Source organism: Saccostrea echinata, unplaced genomic scaffold (genome assembly GCF_033153115.1).
Source record: "Saccostrea echinata isolate AGI-Se365-2 ecotype Australia unplaced genomic scaffold, CSIRO_AGI_Sech_v1 ptg000009l, whole genome shotgun sequence".
NCBI classification, from domain to species: domain Eukaryota; kingdom Metazoa; phylum Mollusca; class Bivalvia; order Ostreida; family Ostreidae; genus Saccostrea; species Saccostrea echinata.
In genome coordinates, this window is record NW_026889758.1 from 7,812,538 (window position 1) to 7,835,920 (window position 23,383).

Sequence of the window (23,383 nt, forward strand, 5' to 3'; positions counted from 1 at the left end):
TGTGGAGGACCCTTAAAGCTTAATTGATAATAAAAACAAAAACAAAAAAAAAAAAAAAAAACAAACATCTATAACTAACATGTAATTCTGCCACCCAGTAGAGGTGCGATGTAATTATCTATAAAACATGTATTGTTAGATTTCACCCGTGCGTATCACTTAGTCTTATCATCTTTAATCAAGGCACTCACGTAGTAAAGACAACACTGTTACACATTAATTCAATTTTCTTAACAGTTCAACATTTTGACTATCGGTACTGACAACTGATCTAGATTCAGAGGGATTTAAATATACTGCATAAATACTACTCTGTACTCTACTCAAAACACACCTGCCAAAGGGCTTCTTTTTTTATATGAATGTTTTGGATACGACTTGAAATCACTTGAATAAATCACTCGAGTATAGACTCATAAAAAGGAAGAAAGAAAGAAGAAAATTTATATGAATGCGTAATATTGTAAATCGTACTACATTTTGTCTGCTAATAGGGATCAGTACGGTGTTTCGTCCTATTTAATCGGGTTCAGAATCGACAAATACTTCCAGTGCTGAAAAGTTTTGTATTTTTCCTATTTTCTGAACAAGACACGTCCTGGAAAGCGATTGTCCATGCATTGATTTCAAAACAGTTCAATGTTAAACTCTACCACTAGTACTGCAACAAAGTGCAGTTTTTATGTTTTGGAAAAAAATGCTCATCATTTCTGAAATAGCACCTACGTTTTTTCAACCCTTGAAAAATAAAGGATAACTCTTCCCCTCGGATCTTTTATTCAAAAAGTTTTAAATGCATTTTATATTTTCCATTTATATATATATATAAATATATATATATATATATATATATATATATATATATATATATATATATATATATATATATATATATATATATTCAATGTGTTTATTTCACTTTGCTAACATATTAAGATACAATGTAATTGTAGACTTTCATGAAATGTTATCCGTCTGTTTTCAAGAAATAAAGTTTTCCCAGTTTTTTACGCTTATTTTTTGTTCAAAATTAAAAAAAATGCGAAGACATATTTTATGTCATTTTTGTTTTTTTATACACTTATATTAGTAAACTCTTGCCGGTAATATTAAGCTTCTGAAAAAAGGAATGATATAGGAAAAAAAAACCATTTTTGTATTTCTCATTAAAATAATAAAAAAATATTAATATTACAATTTAACATACTGAAAGGTGGAGGTATTTCAAATCCTCCTAAATTGGGTAATTAAATATGTAGGAGAAGTTTCGTTTGGTGTCCCATACCACCTTAAGAAATTTGGGGAAAAAATGGTAGGGTCATTAAAAGTCTTCTCAAAAACCACTCTGTCAGGAAAAAAAATGAAATTCTGTGAAAGCTTCTTGACATAGTGTAAATTTAAGTTTGTTCATTTCATGAACCCAAGGGACAGAGCGGGACAACAATAAGGAATCAAAATTGTACATAGGAATATCTTCTCAAGAGCAGGAGGGTTATGATGTGATATTAATATACAAGTATCCGCAGATACTTCAGATTAAGATTGTTCAAATCATGGCCCACCCTAACAAAAAAAATACAGTAACTATAGATAACTATAGTTCACTAAAGTATCAAAGTTTTTTTCCTTTAGTAAATCAAATTATTTTTACGATGGATTTCAGATTCTTATTTTTTGTTCTTCAATTCATACATGCACATTTTTTTTGTATTAAATGGAACTGTCATTTGTATATTCACGTTTTATTTCAATATTTTACACCACTATTATCAAAGTTAAGAGATTTTTAGCTTTGAAATCTCATAAAAAGTTTCAAAGTAAAGTTTCATTGTAAATCAAAGTATCAAAGTTTTTACTATATTTAACTAAATGTATAGTAAACTATAGCTAACTATATAATAAGTTTTTGTTAGGGAAGGCGGGGAAGGTTGAGTTTCATTTTTCCTGGCCCATTGGTTCTTGAGAAGAAGATTTTTAAAAGATTCCATTAATTTTTCACTAATTGTAATTATCTCCCCTTTGAAGAGGGCATGGTCCTTCATTTGAACAAACTTGAATCCCCTTCACCCATGGATACTCTGTGCCAAGTTTGGTTGAAATTGGCTCAGTGGTTCTGGACAAGAAGATGAAATTGTGAAAAGTTAACGACAACAACGACAACAGACAGCGGACAAATTTTGATCAAAAAAGCTCACTTGAGTCTTCGGCTTAGAAGAGCTAATAATACACTAGAAAAGGATTTACCAAGAGAAAGTTGAAAACAATTTTTTTTCCAGATAAGTTTTCTTTTTATTAATTAAAAACAGAGGGAGATAACTCTTACAAAATTCAAGGTCATAAATTAGGACACATCCAACTCTCACATGCTAATAGCAATAAATGGGAAATATGTCTAAATATACTGAGTATTCAACACCTACTACATGAACAAATCTGTTATGTATTCAATGTCATTGAATCTTTTGTTATTAGGGATGGAATACTCTAACTTCTTTATTGCAGGTTCAACGCCTAACTTCTGCTAGTTTCTAAATGCCTATCGTCTCAAGCCACAGTCCGGAGTCCGCTGTGGAAACGCACTTTGAAAATTTTTTTCAAAATGCGTTAAAATTGGGACAAAATCAACGCACTTTGAAATATTTTTTCAAAGTGCGTTAAATTTTGGACAGAAACAACGCACTTTGAAAAAAAAAATTCAAAGTGCGTTAAGAGTGTACATTAACATTTTTTTACCATGGAGACACTTAACGCACTTTGAAAAAATACGTATAAAACAATAATTCTGAACTTAGATTTTAATAATAGACAGCATTTGTCATATTTCTTTCGAAAAACTGATGAATTGATCTACTCTCATCGAGAACGAGGAGAAGACAGGTAGACATTAAGTCCCTCAGCCCAACTATCTTTCCTACACGATTAGTTTTCCTAAAAAAAATTACGCACCCTATTATATAAAAGAGGAGAGCAGCATAACCTTTATTCAAAATGCATCCTCAATGATTCCTCAGAAAAAATGCATTTACATGGTAATTAAAACATGCTATTTATGACATGTCCAGCGTTTTTATGATATCAAATTACAGATTTAGAAGTAATCTAACTGCATAACTTTTTGAGAAAAAGGTATTAGTGAACGAGGTAGAAATTTCAGTCGAGTGAGTAATGTGGCTAAGGTTTATTTTCTTACTGTCAAATAAATGAGAACCATAGTTTCATATATGTTCACAATAGATAGCTATAGATAGATGAATATGATAGAAAAATAGATGAGAGAGAGCGATGGAGAGAGGGAATAACTTATCGACACCTACATCTACCGAACTTATTAGAGACTGGATAAAATTTAAAATAGAAAAGAAAAAAAAAAGAAACGAACTGTGCTATTAAACAGTCATTCCTCCATTATTTCTAAGACCCATTTCCCTTTTATAACAGTTACGAGAACCTTTGGAAACAAGACAACTCCTTAAAATCTTTAAAACGTCTATATCTCAGATCCTGACGTCATCACCGAAAAGTTATCCAGCCAGGTTCAAATAATTATTTATCATTCCTAAAATTTGCAAGAATATTGACCGAGCCATGCACATTTTTTTTTTCAAAGTGCGTTAATATGGTCGATATTAACGCACTTTGAGAAGAAATATATTTTTTTCAAAGTGCGTTAACGTGGCCCAAAAATTAACGCACTTTGAAAAATTTTTTGCGTAATTTTTCAAAGTGCGTTGTAACAGTCCGCTCATAGCTCTCTCCAGAATGGCAGAGGATCGCACATTTTGGCCGTGGTTTGCGACGATGCTAAATGCCTGACTTTCCCAAAGCTTTGCCTTATATACCCTTTGGCAAGTCCATTCCAAGGGTTATCAGGTCATTCCACTATTCGAGGTCTTAAATGCATTTTACTCAAATGCCCCATAACCATTACATCTATATATTCCTATGTAATCTATGACCTATTGTTTTGGCCCCGCCCTACTCCAAAGAGTCATGATGTGAACAAACTAGAATCTACACTTCTCGAGGATTAGTGTATTAATATGACTAATAATGACTTAGCTGTACTTGAGAAGAAGATTTTTTAAAGATATTTCCTATATATTCCTATGGTAAACTTTGACCCCCCCCCCGTTGTGGCTCTGCCCTACCCCCAGGGGTCATTATTTGAACAAACTTGAATCTACACTACCTGAGGATACTTCTATATAATTATAATATGACTAATCATGGCTTTGCTGTTCTCGAGAAGTTCCATATATTCCTATGTAAAACATCGACCCCTTCTTGTGGCCCTGTCCTACCCCGGGGGTTATGATAAGAACAAATTTCTTCCTAGGCACCTGTCTCGCCTGATTGCAGTGGCATCACAATCAAGTGACTTGGGTGCTTGAATGTGACATTAACAAAAGGGGGGGGGGGGGTAAGCATTTTTGCCTACAATTTGATTTAACATTGCCCTACCAAAATTTTAATATTCGATGTTTTCATTCTCAGATTGCTTCGCCGACGTTCCTGAATTAAAACCTCCTCAGAATGTTAGTGTTTGCCTGGAGCAAACAGCGACACTCACATGCAGAGCTCATGTAGGAAAATGTTACAACAAAAATGAGGACAGTTTTTACGTTTGGACTATGGATGGAAAAAGATTGCAAAACAACCAGAAATACAAAATAGAACAAAAATTGTAAGTTGTCATTTCGTAAGTTCTATGGTCGATACAATGACCTTGTCAGCAAATACAATTTATCATTAAGTCAAATGCTGACTGACGTTTTTTCATACTAATTGTTAGGCCATTATTTATACACTGAATTGTCGACGGATTTTTCCGTTATTTCCCGATCATGACAAGGAGCACAAGGCGGGTGTGACCGGTCGGCAGGGGATGCTCACTCCTCCTTGGCACCTGATCCCACCTCTGATGTTTGAAGGTCCGTGTTTGCTCTGCTCCTATTTTGTATTATATAATGGACTTTTGAGCTTGAATACTGTTCGTTATCTCCATATATTTCATTTTATAATCATCGTCAGATCCAGGATTTTCACTTGGTGACGCGCATATATTTCTTTTTTATACCCCCGCAAACAAGTTGGGGGGAGTGTATAGGGATCACCTTTTCCGTTTGTCTGTCCGTCTGTCTGTGCAATCTTGTAAGTCTATACTCTGTAATGGAAAATCATCAGGAGCTTGGTACAAAGATTGCTTATGACCCAAGGGAGTGTCAGGACCTTAAACCAAGATTATTCCGGCAAGTTTAAGGTCACTGACAGAAAAAGTAAAAAAAAAATTGTCCGAGCTATATCTCTGTAATAGAGAATCATTGGAGGTTCATACTTGGTAAACAGATTGTTCATGACTAGAGAGTGTCAAAACTAAGGTTATTCCGGCAAGTTCAAGGTCACTGGCAGAAAAACCATAGAGTTCTTGTCCAGACTATAGCTTTGTAATAGAGAATCATTGGAAGCTCATACTTGGTACACAGAGGGAGTGCCAGGACCTTAATCCAAGGTAATTCCGGCAAGTTCAAGGTCAGAGGCAGAAAAGGTATAAAATTCTTGTCTGGTCTATATTTTTTAAATAGAGAATCATTGGAAGCTCACACTTGGTACAGAGATTGTGTTAGATTATGACCAAATGGTGTGTCGTGACCTCCAGCTAGGTCATTCTGAAAAGTTCAAGGTCACTGACAGAAAAAAATATAGAATTCTTCTCTGAGCTATAACTTTGAATTGGGAATCATTTAAAGCTCATATTTGGTATAAAATTTGTTTATGACCTGAAGGTGTGTCAGAACCTTGACCCAAGGTCATTTGGCAAGTTCAAGGTCACTGATATAAAAAGTGTAAAAAAAATCATGACAGGTATAGAATTTTTAATGGAAAACATTGTATGTTCATATTACAATAAAGGATTACTTATGAATAGATATCAGTTGATGTGTCATTTGTCAGAGAGAGAGAGAGAGAGAGAGAGAGAGAGAGAGAGAGAGAGAGAGAGAGAATGCAGAACGCTCTTTTTCTTGAGAAGGGTGAATACTTAGAATACAACAACCCAGGGACTTTTTTTTCATTTCACGCGTACGTCTGAAATGCATAGATCCTATTACGAGATTGGGTTTAATCATAATAAAGACATATCCAATTTTTCAACACATTACATAATGCTTACATAAATATAAAGATGATGCACAATCTTTCGTGCCTCCACCCCAACCCTTTTTGCATTTGTTTTTTGCGTTTTCACATCATAATTAAAATCCTAGAAAGATAAAAATCCTTGGGCTCTTCATTCGTAACAGAATACTTAGTCTAGTAATAGTTTGCCTATTTAATCAGACATAATGGTATAGCTTGACCTTGAATTCATGTATGTCTCACTCAAACATAGAGAAATCATATTGGTTATAGTCGAAGTTGTCTGTCTGTCTGTCTAGCTGTTCATTCTACTCTCTATCACAGAGCCTGTCTACGCTATTACTCTAAATCCTTGATCAGAATGGAATCATACTTAAATAGACAGTGCGATTTGGCAATCCTTTTGTATTTTGAAGAATTGTTTATGCCCCCATGAAATTACCGGGGAATAATACGGAGCATATTATCCCTTTCTGTCCATCATTCTGACTGTTTTCTTTCTATCTTTTTTCTTTGTATTTAAGGGTGGGGTGGGGAGGGGGGTATGAGCTGATTTCAGTTTTCCTCTTTATATTGACGACTTAGACATTTAAAATTTCAAATTTCATCTCGATTGACCCATTTTCACAAAAGGTACTGCCCGTAGATTTAAAAGAATTTTAACTATTCGCTGTGTGCGGAACCATCTTTTTTGTTTGCTTTATATATATATATATATATATATATATATATATATATATATATATATATATATATATATATATATATATATATATATATATATATATATATATATTGCTTTGCATATAGACAATGATTTATTTTTGGCGTTTCCCTTATACTGATGGCGTTAAGACCTGGGGTCCGTTTCATCAAAAGTCGTAAATTTAAGACCTAACTTGGCTGAACTTCCGGGGCTTACGCCAAAATTTAGTCGGTCGTAATTTGCGTTTCACGAAGTAGCGTAAGACTAGTCGTAAACAATACGCTTAGTCTCAAGACTAAGTCCTTGACAAGAAACGTAAACATACGTATTGTGTACAATGCAACATATACATTAGCTTAAATGAAAAATAACATGAATTTTTAAGGACCATGTAGAAAACATGCATCCTAAATCTACTTATTATGAAATAGTAACTACTTACAACATACCATGTAATTTAACTCCAAAATTAAAGGTCCAAGAAAAGAAATAAATGTTCTTGTAAATGTACTTATTTTGGAATATTTGCATCCCCCCGCTCCCCCCTCGATTTTGATACACACACACACACACACACACACAGAGAATCCGTAACAATTTTATATACATGTAAATATATGTAATTGGGCATATGATGGACTAGTCTACGAAATTATTAAGAATCGGTAAAATAATACAAAATATACATCATCAGAAAAAATAGACTTTTCTCTATTTCTTCTATGACATTACCTTGTACGCCATTCCGTTTGTTCCTAAAAATTGAAGTATTTATTTTTTTAAATAATAAATATAATAATAATAAAATAAATTTATAAAGCGCTAAATATTAATGAAATTACTCTAAAACGCTGTACAATAAAACGCAAATAAACATAATTTAAGAACTGAGAATAGATTAATTACATGTAATTTAACATATGTGTATTAGAATTTATAACATTAAAATTACAAAGTGACATACATACAATTAAATTAAATTAAATGCGGATTCTTTTTATTTTTTAGCGATAAAGAAAGGCAAGTACCATCGATATTCATTTTGAAATTTTCAGAAATTTATCATTCACTGTTTCAACAGTAATATATTGTCATACATGGCCATAATAATTGTAAAATTACAGTCATTTCCGAGTCAAGTTTGTCTAACAGCTGATTCTCATAATCTACCGAGTGACTTTGTTGCCCCCTAGTCCCTCAGATAAAATCCTCTCTAATTTGTATTCAATGTCAGGAAAAATTAACTTTCAAGTATATTTACGTAATCTTTTTCGTCTTTTGAACGTTAACAACTTTTTCTGGACGCAGGTGCAGGTCCGTGATTTTTTTTCAAAGGAGAGGGGGAGGGGGGCAGAGTCATCAGTAAACAAAAATTCCATCTGAGAAACTTGTTGACATGCTAAAAATCGTAATTTTCTTTCCCAACCTGATCTAAAAATCGTAATTTTCTTTCCCAAACCTCTAAATCTTATCGCGGGGTGGGGTGTCCTTTCCTTCAATTCCTAATCTTCATAAAGATGGTTCTTCCTACCAATGTACTAACTTAAATCTTAAACAGGGGTCAAAGATCATTTCAATTCTCATTTACTTTACTCTAGATTTTGTACGTTTGTACCTCCCCTAGTTGGTGTACCCCCTCCCTAATTTCCGCTCCCCCAAATCTTCATAGTTTGTGAAATTAAATTATGCGTCGTTTGTATTAAAAAAGACTTCCTAGAACCGTAATTATTCTTAAAGAATGGCTAAATCGTTTTCAAATCAGTAAAGTCGCTTTATTTTATGTTTTCGTTCGAACTTACGCCTACCCATGGGTAGACGTAAAATTTTGGCCTAACTTTAGTCCGGTGTAAAGATACGCTATTTAATGAAACGCAAATCTTTGTGCTAGTCCCGACTTTACGCCGGCGTAGCGCTACGACTGGGCGTACGACCTTTGATGAAACGGCCCCAGGTTCGAGTTTTATATCGACTGACTCATTTACACGAAATTTATTGCCCTTATATTTTTTTTGCCTGTGTGTGTTGATAGTGACTTGATCTTTGGTCTTTATAGTTTATATTGCTCTAGGACTTTAAAAGGAAAGTTCTTTCTATTCACTATTTCTTGTTCGTTTACTTCCAGAGAAGGAGACGATTTGGTGACAACTCTCACAATCGGTAATGTCACGGAGAAGGATATGACGTCATATAATTGCGTGCTGGTTGACAATAAATTTCTTAGTGGCAACGGGATTTCTACGGTATTTCTCACTAAGAAAGGTGGGTGACACTATCTGTGGATAGTACAAGGATTGCTAGAGATTATGCGAGTGATTTTTATAATAAACTCATGCACGAATTACTCGTAATTTACACTCATTGTATAATAATGTTAATAACGCAGGTTTCTAAATCAAATGGCGTGAAGTTCGACACTCCCTATACTTATCATTTCATTCACGTAATTAGATTGGGAGCGTCCTTGGTTTATTAACGAAGTTACACAGAAAAAAGACATGTAATGTTGAACTCAAAGCATGCCATCTATGTTTTTTTAGATGTATTATCGTAGAAGAAAATTGCAGCTAGTACATGTAAACACTTTTCCAAGTTTCGTTTTCAATTACTGCATTTCACAGGCACTTGTTTAGTATACGGGGCACCCCCTACTTATTTTTACCACAAGATACATGTACCTAACTCAATTTCAGGCACCCCCGCTTCAAGCTTGTATTTTGTTAATATATCAATCATAAACCTACTTTCAAATGACATCGTTCGCTTTGAGAGACTTTTTTTCTTGTTAAATAAATCGTTTCAGACCTCTCTAATAAAGACCCTTTGTTTTAAACTGCTCATTTATTCATCGATAATTACTTCGACACGTTTTAAGACCTCGGATGGGATACATCTACTTCCGGTTTGCATTTTACGGACAAAATATCTCTTATAAGAATAAAACAATCTGCTAGTGAAAAATAAATGGTAACAATTTTATAATAAATATAATTTTTAGAAACTGATTACACTAAAATTAAGGTAACCAAACTTTGTTAAAATAAAACAACTTTTTTTACCCCTCAGTATATGTGTGTACGATAACACAAGAAACTTTAGAATGAAAAGGTAAAATCTAGAGCAATCCAAACAGAGGAAAAAACACACCATGAAATGTGACCTGTTAGTCTATAAGTAAGGCATTTATGTATTTTTTAAGAAATGTAGAATATATAATTTACTTTATTTATGCAAAGGCCAGTGAACTATTAAAATTACAAGTAATAAAACTATGATTTTTACATAAAGTAAAGGTGCTCCCCTAATAATGATTCATTGTGTAAAGAACAGAAATTTTGTCTCAAATAGAACACTGTTGTAGTGACAGGGAATTGATGGAGGGGCAATTGCATAGTCATAGGACTGGAGAAGGGGCATGGTGACCCCCATCCCCTCTCATAAAATTTTATATTAATGAAGAATATTTATATAGTTAAAAATCATTTTATATGCAGTAATAATGATTTGATTCTGAATTTGTTCACAGTATCTTAAAAACATGTTTATAAAAAATGAGGTCCTCGCTGTGTTGAATACATGTCGTACTGCATGCATTAAAAAATTCTGCATAAGAGGCAAGCCTATGAAGTATATAAATAGTACTTTTTGTAACTTACAAAAATGATAACAAAGCAACAAAATTAATGAGAAGAAACTCTTTTTATCAAAAAATTAAACGATATTGTTTACAAGCTTTCTGTTAATCAATGCTGTCAACAAAGTTTTTTGTAATGTCTGGTGACTGTAAATTTTTACATTAATTCCTTCTTGAACAGTTAAAACTTTTAATTGTAGTATTTTTGTAATCACATTAATAATTTCTTTCTTTTCTTTTTCATCCATACAGTATTTTTCCCGAGAAATTTGAAGGTTTTAAAATTACTGATCAATTTATTTCAAATTATTTTTATGAATTTCACACAAAATTACAGATTATATGTTTTTCGTATGTTGAAGCACAATAATTTTACTTTTAAAGAGAAACCAGGAAAATGTAAAACAAAATGATGCAAGGTACATGTAGAAATAAAGAGCAAATAATGATAATTGTCTGGAGAGAACTCTGGTGTACATCTGTTCAAGCATACAAATTGAAATTAGGACTAATAATTTTTATTTACAGGATATGTGAAAAAATCATTGAAGTTCCAGGCAGAACCCTAAGTCTTCAAGCAATATGTGGCACATTTCAAAATGAGAGTATTCCTGGAAATAAATATCCCGAAATTATCAATAGATTGATTTTAAAACTTTTTCCCAATGCTGTGAAATCCAAAACAAGAAGCAAAATATGTGGAAAACCAATGCAAAGCTGCAAGAATATTGCGCTTGCATCTTACATTGATAAGACTGCAGTATCATTTGAAAATATATACCGTATAATGGTAATTTTTTTCGGTTGGGAATTTTTGCGATTTAACCCCTAAAAGGTAGCAAATTAATTTCTGCGGTTGCACTATACCGCAAAATTTTTTTTACGGGGTATGATCATGCACTAAACTTTATGAATTATCAGAACGCTGTCATGTTTAGGTTTTATAAATTCATTAAGACATATTGATCAAAGGTGCATGAGAACTGGTATTCAGCTATTAAGCTTAATACTATCTTTTAGTTAGTTTTTGTAAAAATATTTCGTGTACCAATTGAAATGAATTAATGCAGTGTCACTCCACTCAAACAACAATACAAATCTTTATTCTAACAGACGTTTTATGCGATCTATTAAAATATTTAAATATATAGATAATGATAATAAATGCATCCAAGCCATATTCTAAAATAATTTCTAATTAACTGCCATCAAAATTAATTTGGTGTTTATATTTTATGCTAAAACAAACAGTTGCATAATCTAGTACCCCAAAGTTGACGGTTAAAAATCACAGGTGCCATGTGCATTGAGGCGTAACTAATCCTGTCGTCGTATGCATTCTAAGGTGAAATTCACAAGACAATCAAGCCACATTGTGTATACAAGCAGTAATTTTTGTCTCAATATAAAATATAAAAGATTGAAAAAAAAATGTTTAAAAAAGAAAAGCTACCATGTGTTGTTTGCAGCTATCGGAGTTTGGACTAATATTTGCGAAATAGGTACAAGAAAATATTTTTTGTATAAACTTATTTAATTATTATTATCTACAGGAAGGTTTTGATTCAGTATGTTTTGGACAAATCCTGACATCTAAAATCTTCGAATTTCGATGACACCCGTATTTTCTCGCTAGCGAGGATGTGGCCACTCATGAGTCTGCGGACGATTTTTAAATAACCTTGCATTCCAAAAAACCTATAGTCCCCTCTGGTTTCACCGGTAGGGGACTAATAATTTTACTGCGTCCAGTACGCAGGTTCTTGCGTTAATGAGAACCCTGTCAGACATACGCACCACTTATCATAATTGCATGTACAAAATATCTGAATGAATATTGAAAAATATTTTGCGATTGTAATTTTTGCAGATTTGTCCTATCCGCAAAATTGCGCAAAAATTGGACAACGGCAGAAAATACCCGTTATACGGTATTAAACATGATGCCAGGTGATTGGTTTGTTTTGAAAAAAGAGGCAGAAGCAATAGTATTTGGTCATTTTCTAGACATTCAGTTTAATGGAAGGAATCCTTTTATGCAATTAACAATCAACAGAAGTAACAAAATATCATTTTCTTTAGATGATAAGGAAATAAATAGTTTTGTACAATACATTACACAAGAGATAGAAGTACATGTAAACGTAACCTCTGTTCCAGCATTATTTCGAAGCATGAAAGTAATTTTTCCATGTCAAGGTTATGATATATCAAGAGATTAAAACAAATATGCAAAAATTTCAAACTGTACCAAAGAGATTTGTAGGCGAGATGGTAAAACAATGACAATTTTGCGATACAAAGACTACATGCATTTTAATCAATTAAAATCAAGATCATCAATATGTGAAAAATGCCAAATATTTATTTTAAAACAAAAACTGCTACTGCAAAACAAAAATGTCTGATAAAAAAATATTTGCCAAATTTCAAAGGAAGAAACTTTGGAAAAATTGAAATTATTGGCTCCAAATTTGAAGCAAAATCAATTAATATTGATGCTTTCTCAAATAACTGCTTCTAGTACAAGTAAATATGGAATGAGGTAGGACAAAGATGTCATATGCATGGCTTTAAGTCTGTACAATAGAAATTCAGCAGCTTACAGGGATTTAATTCAGAGTAATTGGTTAAACTTACCATGTGAATCTCTATTGCAAAGGTACAAAAATGCAGTTCATCAAAGACCTGGAATATCTGATGATATGATGTCATGGATGAGTAATGAGGCTAAATCTCAAAACATAACAATGACAGGGTATTATGGTGGTTTGATCTTAGATGAAATGATGATACAAGAGGATCTACAAATTTAATATACACACTAAAAATAAAACTAAGTTCATAGGCCTTGCAGAGAGTGGGGATCCTGTTAAACAAATGCAATTATTAAATACTGGAAAGACTGGTTAGGAATTAGCAAATCATGTTTTACAATTTGTTTTTACTAGATTCACAGGGTTCAGATGGCCTTTTGCAAAATTTCCAAACACACAAGCACCACCTGCTGATATTTTTCATACATTTTGGACCTGTATTGATGCATTATATTCTTGGGGATTCAAACCTGTTTACTCTAGCCTGTATGGATCTGCTAATAATAGGGCATTTATCAAAATGCACTTCCCTGATAACAATCCAACTGAGAATAAAATGATAGCTAAATATTACAAAAACCCAACCCGGACAATGATATTCTTGATGGACCCATCTCACTTGCTGAAAAAAAAGAAACAGTGTTTTAAGCAGTGGTTTCCTATCCAGTCATCAAAGACTTCTCACAATAAATGGCTATTTTATAATAATAATAATAATACTTTATTTATAGAAGGTAACCCGATTAGTGCAAGCACTAGTCTTCCTCGGGGCCTTCTCCATAACACATATACAATGTATATATACAATAAACACAAATCACAACTATAAGACAATAAAATATAAACACTATGTTACAACAGAATAAATAAAACATCAAACTTTCATTAAAAGGTGGAAAGGATAAAGTAAGAAAAAAAAGTAAGATATTTAAATTCATGTAGAATCAGTACGTTTCGTAAGTAAAAAATTTTCAACACTACTTTTAAATATTGCAAGGGATTGGGAATTCCTGATACTAATAGGCAACTCATTCCAGATAATAAACCCTGAATATTGTAAAGAATTTTTCAATAAATTTGTTTTATATTTTGGTAAACGAAGTTCTGAATTTGTCTCTGAGCGTAACGTGTATGATACAGAACTTTGAAATTCAAAAAAGTCATGCATATAATCAGGAGACATACCATGAAATATTTTGAACATTAGAATGCTTTTCTGTAAATACAGAAGTTCATGAACTGTTAACCAGCCTAAACTATTAAATAAGGGCATTGAAGGTGCGTCATATTTTTCATTTAAAATAATCCTAGCTGCTCTTTTTTGAAGTCTGTATATTCTATCGATGTGAGTTTGAGGAGAGTTACCCCAAATGGATAGACAATATAAAATTGATGGTAAAATAAATGCATTATAAAATAGCTTTCTAGTATGCAGTGGAAGGAACTTTTTTAATTTTGCGTAAAGTAAATAATTTATATGTAAGAGTTTTGCAAACTGCATCTACATGACAAGGATATTGAAGAGTATGATCAATGTGAACACCTAATAATTTCTCTGTTCTTACGTTTTCAAGGGGATGACCGGAAAGTTGTAAATGAAGATTAGCGTTTTCTAATTTTGATTTCTTTTGTTGTGTTCCCATTAACATACACTTTGTTTTATCAGTATTCAAAATCATTTGATTTTGTTGACACCAGTTTTGTATTTGAAACAGGTCATGATTAAGAGTTGTTTCAATACGTGAAATATTGTTACCATGAAAATGCATTGTAGTGTCATCAGCAAACATATCAATATTACAATGTTCAACAGATAATGGTAAATCGTTGATGTATAACAGAAATAATAAAGAACCTAAAATAGAGCCCTGTGGCACACCTGCTGTGACTGGCAGTGATTTAGATGTGTATGCACCAATTTTAACACTTTGAGCTCGATCATATAAATATGATTGAAACCATTTAATTGATATTGGATCAAAGTGATAGCATTTAAGTTTTCTAATTAGTATATCATGATTTACGAGATCAAATGCTTTGCTAAAATCCAAATACGTAATGCCAACGAAGTTTCCTTGATCTATTGCATGCAGCCAATTCTCAGTTAGTTTTGTGAGAGCTGTCTGGCACGAGTGAAATTCTCTAAATCCAGATTGTGCTTTCATTAATAAATCAAAATGAGAAGTAAAGATGCGTATATTTTCTGCTACATGCTTCTCTAAAATTTTCGATATAGTTGGTAAAATTGAGATTGGGCGATAATTTCCTGGGTCAGATTTATCGCCCTTTTTAAATAGAGGAGTTACTTTTGCGACTTTTAACTGTGAAGGAAAGGATCCCTTGATTATGCTAGAATTTATTAGGTGTGTTAGAGGTTTGGATATTATACGAGCTGAAAGTTTAAGCAATCTAGGTCCAAGAAAGTCTATGCCGGCAGATTTGTTTACATCAAGTCTCTTTAACATATCAAATACTTTTGCTTCATTAATCAAAGGAATTTCAAAAAAAGTCATGATCTCCAAGTTCTGTCTCAGTGTATCTTTTCAATTTTTCTGATTCAAAACTATTTAACGAAAGGTTATTTAATAATTTTTTTGGAATTTGTGCAAAATGCTCATTAAAAGCATTTGCAATATCCTGTAAATTATCAAGATCTAACCCGTTATATGTCATATTGGAAGGAGATGAATTTTTATCTGAATTTGAGGCCAGCTGATTTAAATGACCCCACATTTCCTTTGATGTAGAACTATTTTCAATTACTGTCTTATAATATGTACATTTTGCATCATTAATTAAAGAGGTGACTTTGTTCCTCCAAATTCTAAAATTGTCCATGTCTCCCTGTTTATGGAATTGATCTCGTAAATTCCTAGCATCATTTATTTCTGGAGTCAACCATTTAGTGCGAAATTCTGATTTCACACGCTTTGTTTTAACTTCTGCATGCTTATTAATTAAGTTTAGAATGGAAAATTTCATAAAAACAGGTTAAGATGTCATTAGGATCATGCAGTAGATTTAATTCATCAAAATTTGCATTGTTTAAATCATGCAAATAATCAGTTTCATTAAAGTTTTTAAAGTCACGATATATTATTTCAATATGTTTGCCTTTGTGTTGCATGCTGTTAGATCTTAAGCTTCGGGTGGCACATATTGGATAATGATCAGACATTGCTACAGGGGGTACTAATATTTCACATATGTTAGCAGGGTGCGTAGTGTAGAAATGGTCAATGAGAGTTTTAGAGCTATTTGTAATTCTTGTTGGGGTGTTAATTAATTGTGTTAATTCCAAATCTACAATTGCAGATGACCAACTCTGTGGGGGGTCTTTGAGCATATCAATATTGAAATCACCTGCAATGATCACTTCCTGGTCGTCACAGCAGGTAGCACACTGCACTTCTCTAACAAAATCTTCCACCCAGCAGGAAAATGTGGGTGGAAGCTTACCAGTGGGACTGTACAAACAGTTTCAGAATTCACCATAAATTGTGCGATGAACACATTTCCCCCAACAATGCCCAGAAAATACGGAATAAGTTAGCCTTTGAGACTCTTGATTCAGATACGTTGAATTTATTGACTTGCTATAGTCAAACACTAAATGCTGCTGGACAGGCAGAGATGGTGTACTTCAATTTCTGAAGTATACAAGCTCTATGGTGTCTTTCTTTACTGATTCAAGACCAATTAAAGATATCAAGGATGCTAGACTTACATCATTCACAGAAATCTACAATTATTCTAAGGCTTGGGAAAGTGAGCACTTGCAGGATAAGGACAAAAATTAAAGACAACAGTCTTTAATTACCATGGAGACAGGAGAAGACATAAATTTCACTAAGCATGGGTTTATGTCACTAGTAAAGAAGGCCCTTCTAGAGTTAAAAACTGATATTGTTCCAAGTCGAATCAATACTGATATTATCGAGAACATTTTCTGTCAGCAGCGTGCTTTATATCATGGTGGAAATAGTAACCCAAACTACAATGAGTATAGAACTGGTATTAATAGTATAATTCTTGGTCAGACAACAATTTCAACAAAATCAAATGCAGCTGGCAAACATTCTGCAAAACCTATAGCTCTTTCAAATCCTCCAAAGAGAAGGCAGACAGAAACATAAAGATATCATTTTAAATTTCACTGTACTTAATATGCATGTGGATAAATTTCATGACAATATTATATTTTGTTTATGTTTATGCCTTTACAAATGATTTTGATTCTGATATGAGAAATTTTGCAGAAACAAAGTTCATTTTACAAGTTATATAGCAGAGTGTTAAGATTTTTGAGAAGTCATTCCTTTAAGCTACTGAGGCAATACCAATCCTCATTTTCAATTCTTGTCCATTGATCGTCAGTTATGTTAAGACATTGCCCATTGTACCAAGTATCACATTGGTCACAAGCTATCCAGTCTTCCCCATCTATATACTTTTTTTACATAAAGGACATATTAATTCACTTTTTCCTTTTGTTTACATTTTTTCTTGGTGAACCTAAATTTTTGGGGCTTTCTTTTCCTGGATTTTAAGTTTTCATTGTGGTTCTAGAAGAATCTTCTCGTTCTAATGCAGATGATGATGGCTGACTGGGTATGGTATGTTCTGCAACAGAGGTCAATGTTTGCTAGGGGGTCTTTTTTACAAGCCATATTCATTCAAGTGTTGAGGGTGTCTAATCTTATCTGTGGAAGGAATCACTGAACAAAGCAGTTCTTTAATTTTATCTTCTTTGTATTTGAGGACACATGAATATCATATGCAGAGCTCAAGTTCAGTAAATCTTTCTTAGTAAAAGTATGCAAACATGATATTCCACAATCAAAAATAAGTGATTTTAATTTTAAATGAGAGCCTTGTTTGCAGACAGATTTGTCTTCAAATATTCTTTTCATTGTAAGTGTTAAAGAGACATTTTGCTTTAAATCAATCCTCTTTCTCAATCGTTCAGTTTTTGTTTTTTGTAGAACATGAAGCATTTTTTTCTTAAACCCATTATCTGCAATTCTGCAAAACCTTTCAATCTTTGAACAGTTCATGCAAGCAATCATTAGCATCTTCAATATTAACCCTGAAAATAGTATCCTTGAATTAAAAATCAGAAAACAAGTTTTTCCTTTTTATAAAAGTACCACTGTCACTCTAAATTTCATTTCGGGTATAAGTAGGCAGATCTGTCCCAAACACTGAAAATGACTGTTCAGTTTGCAAAGAACATCTTTTGCTCTCTACATTTGTGATAAATTCAATGATTCATCATTTATGTTTGTCAGTCCGTTTGTCAAGTTTTGCTTTCTTTGTGTTTGATAAAGTGATTTTTTATATTTGGAAGAATTTTCAAGGAATGCATATGTCTTGGTTAGAGAATCTAGCATTTTAACTTTCAGTACCAATTTTGAGTTCTGATTTCTGTGTGCTGCTTTGTACATATTGTTCGTAGACTGTTTCAATAATGGTAACGACTTTTAGCAATGCACCTTCCAAATATATACCTAAGCTTGCCTTTAGATGAGTCTGACATTTCTGTCAATGATGAGGTATTATGTCTCTTCCAGATTAAAGCATCACTGTACCTTTTCAAAACTTCAGAAGTGACCTTTTCAAAAATTTTGCTACACATTTCAAATTGTGGACTTGAAAGTTCGCATTGAAACAGAGATTTGACCAGGGAAACATAAATATCTGAGGAAGAGAACTGATAAACAGCAGAGAAATATTTGGTCCATGTCTTTGGTTCAGTGGATTTTTGCGACACATCACCACAATTTTTGACAAATATGTCCTTTATTTCAGAGTAAAGCTTATTGACAAAATATTCAAATCATTTGGCTTTTTTGTAAAATGTTTTCATAAATGTCGTCGCCCGCGTGGCGCAGTGGTAAGAGCGTCTGCTCTAGAGTCGCGAAGTAAGGAGTTGATCCTTACGTCGCGGGTTCGAATCCCACTGTGGGACGTGGAGACCTGTCCTTCGGATGAGACCGTATAAACCGAGGTCCCGTGTTGCAGTAGGTGCTGGCACGAAAAAGATCCCTCACTGCTCAATGGCCGTAAGTGCCGAGTATAGGAGAAAATTTGCAGCTCTCCACCGGCAAGTGGTGGCGTCTCCATATGAGTGAAAAATTCTCGAGAGGGACGTTAAAACATACAAACAAAAAACATAAATGGCATTTATTACTTTGTGTGAATGTGGTATACTTTCACAAGAGAAGAGCTGAAATTTCAGCTGTATCAATGAACTCCTTTACTGGTTCATTATGTGTAGATTCAGAAACCTCAAAATCAGGTGATAATAAAAAGTCAATTATGCTTATTCACTGAAATCTGACAATTCTTCAGTTTCATTTTCAGAAACTGTATGCTGTCCTGTAGATTCTAAAAAAGAACAAACAACCCTACAACAACCAAGTTCTCCTTGAACATCAAAGTTTTTTACATCATTGCTTTCGTAAAACTGGTATTAAGCAGGGTTATGCTTCATAACAGAAGATTCATTAAAACCTAGGACTCGTAATTCTTTTTTTCAGTAGCTCTGCCTATGGCAACTCCTAGTTAGTTGGCCTGCCACAAAAATATTGGTAGCATCAACTTCAACTCTATGCAAAGTTAAACCCTGTGCTTTGTGAATAGTAATACAATAGGCAAGGCAAAGAGGATACTGTTGTCTTGAAGCAATCACCTTGCCATTATTACAACTAAGAATAAATCAGGCTTCAGATGGCTAGTTGTATTCGGCGCGTCGGCGCGCCAGCGCGTCCATCTCATCCCAATATCACAAAAGTATTTTCTCCCTGCATTAAAACACTCAAATGACATCGATTTTCTTAATAATTTAAGCATTATCGCTTATATTCAAGTCGAAAGCCCGAGCCCGATTGTAATTTTTGTTGGGTGAATCCAGAAATTTTTCCCTAGGAGGTGTTGGCTCAAATCGCAAGGGAAAGAGGTCCGAGGCATAGCTTTAGTAATTTTACTATGTCAGTTTAAATAAATTTGAATTTTCCAGGGATCCGGATCCCCTTTGATCCTTGCATGCCTTACCACAATTTGTGCTAGAGTAATCCGAAATTTACCCCAATTTTTTGAGTTGGCCTACTTTCGATTTCTCTCTCTCTCTCTCTCTCTCTCTCTCTCTCTCTATCTTTATGTATAACAAAAATTTACCGGTATTACGTAATGACCCTAGATAAGAAATTCTCAAAAAAAAAAAAAAAAAAAAAAAAAAAAAAAAAAAATGATGGTAATAATCTTTCTCCCCTTTTCTTCAATAAATTATTTGTCTAAAAAAATGCGAAAGGTAATTTCATCAAGTTTGCCAGTTTTACATTCTATAAATAAAGGTTCTGTTACCAGGCTAACACTTGTGCGGGGAGCACGTGACCCGATGCACACCTTTATGCAAAACTCCCCGCTGAGAACCCGTCTGTGTATAAACGTTTGACCTTGTTGCATCAATATTTATTTACTTCTGTAAGTGATGTTAGACCCCGAAACGATACAAGTGATAAATTGTTTACGCTGTTAAATTCAAACTGCATTTTATTTAATTTTTTTTTAAACATTTTTTATTCATACTATATGCCATAAATATATTTTTGTGTTACATATTCTTCCAGTGTCTTGTTGTTATTCATCTGTAATTACAATGTATGTTTCATGTAAAACGGACTAGTTCATTTCTCTGTAAATGGGCCCGGCTCTCTGTACTTCTCAGTACTTTGATTATTTATGATATCGCGCCCGATGCTAACGGAATTGTATAAGCGATAATTTATTTAATAAACAAAATCTGTTGCGCGAGCGCGCCGACGCGCCGAATACAATTAGCCCTTCAGATTTGTTGTAAAGTTTTCCGAGTTGCCCCCAATGAAATTTACAGTAACACTATCATTTGACATGCCTGTGAAAGTGCCCCTCAAACCATTAACTAGTTTTACACTTAAATTTTTCAAAAGCATAAAGGGGCAGCCAGTTTTTAAATGCAATGCTTTGGGATCAGGTAAGTTTTCAAGTTTGGATACATCGCCATCATCAACTGCATTATAGACAATTTCATCTGCATCCAAGTCCATTAATTTCATGGCGTTGTTAATAAAACAATCAAAATTTCGTGCACACAACCGAAGTGGTTCAGGACCTGGAGGTAAGGGGCGACTTAGTCTAAGCAACAAATCATGTGTCTCCCTAGGTAAATCCCCCCTGGAATGGTCTTTCACTGCATTAATAAATCAGACTGGTTTTGGCGTAAAACATCTTTCAATATATTCTTGTGGCCAAAAATTTGGGCAAAAACTTTTGATTTGAAACAAAATTCCCCTGCATTATTTTTAAGATTATCTGGGACAGGGGGCAGCTGAAAGAAGTCACCACTTGCTATAACATGAATACCTCCAAATACAATATTACTTTGCAAAATATTTCTACATACATGTATGTATTCAATTTGATCAAATAGCTTCATTGACAGCATTGAAATTTCATCTATTATCAAACAGTTTGTTGCTAAACTTTTAATTTGTAAATAATCTCGTCATTGGAAAATCTATCATCACCAATCCCTGACCAGGAATGTATTGTTTGCCCATTCACATTCAAGGAAGCAATTCCAGTTGATGCCGTGATTGAAACAGTCTTCCCCTTCTCACGATAGTATTCTTGAAATTTCTTTAACCAGATAACTCTTTCCGGTGGCGCTTTGTTCGAATATTAACAATGAATGGCCCTCTTTGGCCTTATCCAGATTCCTCTGTCGACATTTTGTCAAAGCCATGACTTTTTCTTTCACTTTTGCGTTACTTAACTTAGCAACCAATGAAATCACTTTATAACATTTAGACCTAATTACCGGAAATAGATGTACTCCATCCGAAGTCTTAAAACGTGTCGAAGTAATTATCGATGAATAAACGAGCAGTTTACAACAAAGGGTCTTTATTAGAGAGGTCTGAAACGATTTATTTAACAACAAAAAAGTCTCTCAAAGCGAACGATGTCATTTGAAAGTAGGTTTATGATTGATATATTAACAAAATACAAGCTTGAAGCGGGGATGCCTGAAATTGAATTAGGTACCTTGTGGTAAAAATAAGTAGGGGTGCCCCGTATACGAAACAAATGTCTGTGCTGCAGTTCTAATTATGTTATCAGGCTGTGAATATGGAATATCCTCAGTTTATTATTTTTCAGAGACTATGACAGAAAATGTAGACATCGACACTTCTGTTATTGTTCTGTCTGTCCTGTTGCCGACTGCTGGGATATGTCTTTTCGTCTTCTGTTATATTTTTTTCTACTGGTGCTTTAGGTACCACTTATGTAGGGGTGAAAAAGCAGATCGAGGTAAGTGTCAGCACGCATTCTTATGGCCCGATCCCCTTTTTATATCCCCGGGGATTTCTCATTTTTCGTCAAATATTATTTCGATATAAAGAATTATACTGAATAAAAATGTACATTTAATAACTCTAGTTCACAGGCACTTGTTTCGTATATGGGGCCCCCAATCGTTTTCTTAAGAAAAAGGCAGGGATACTCCACAAAGGAAACAAGTGCCTGTGCTCTAGCTTTCAGGATACATTTGCTTTTGCTCCTACTTATATAGGACAGTGAACTGGTTAATAATTCTCTACAATCACTTAAGGCAAAAGCAAGAAAATCTGTCTTACAAGTCTTGTAATTTGTTTCGAATTCGTACGTAATATTTAATCTATTTCAGGCACAAAATGTTATGACGTCTTATTGTACAAGGACGATGATCATACAGTGGAAGCGACGAGACTGAGAGACGAGCTGAAACGTTTAATGTACACAGTGTGTACACCAGAAGATAGTTACAAAGGTCAGTGTAGTTCAAAGCAGCTGACGTTTTCACGATTTTAGTATTTGACGTATCACACGTCAGAAACGGCGCCATTGTGGGAAGTAAATAAATTGTATCGAAAATCGACCCAAGAATATCGCCCCCTGTTTTCATTGTGGCGCCGTTCCATGGGTTCTGACGTTTTCCTGGAACGTCAAATATCAAACATCGTGAAAAAGTCTGGAAAACATATTTCGGACTAGGGCTAGAGGTGCAATCATCAACATGCGAATTCTCGAATGATGGCCAAAATACCTTACTCTTGTACAAAAAATGTTCGCAAGCGCTCGCGAGCGCAATCTGCGTCGAACAGACATCAGCGTTCGATGGTCTCATTTGATAAATGAATAATATTAATTTCTAGACCTTGGCAATGGCTAATGAATGCATAAAGTCAACATTTTCAATTTCAAGAATACTAATATTAGCTCGTCGACATT

The 23,383-nt window shown here is 33.7% G+C and overlaps 2 protein-coding genes across 5 annotated transcripts in view; one reads left to right on the forward strand and one right to left on the reverse strand.

The window, feature by feature from the left end:
* LOC133181717 (cartilage oligomeric matrix protein-like) overlaps positions 1-23,383 on the reverse strand; it is a 69,965-nt gene that overhangs the window by 27,498 nt on the left and 19,084 nt on the right. The gene's annotated exons all lie outside the window — the stretch shown is intronic.
* The window catches only part of LOC133183247 (uncharacterized), a 29,035-nt gene that overhangs the window by 3,829 nt on the left and 1,823 nt on the right, over positions 1-23,383 (forward strand). For all 4 annotated transcript variants that reach the window (XM_061318202.1, XM_061318203.1, XM_061318204.1 and 1 more), the window contains exons 5-8: positions 4,495-4,684; positions 8,964-9,100; positions 22,271-22,423; positions 22,800-22,922. In XM_061318202.1, the coding sequence (XP_061174186.1) occupies positions 4,495-4,684; positions 8,964-9,100; positions 22,271-22,423; positions 22,800-22,922 (603 nt within the window). The remainder of the gene's footprint in view (positions 1-4,494; positions 4,685-8,963; positions 9,101-22,270; positions 22,424-22,799; positions 22,923-23,383) is intronic.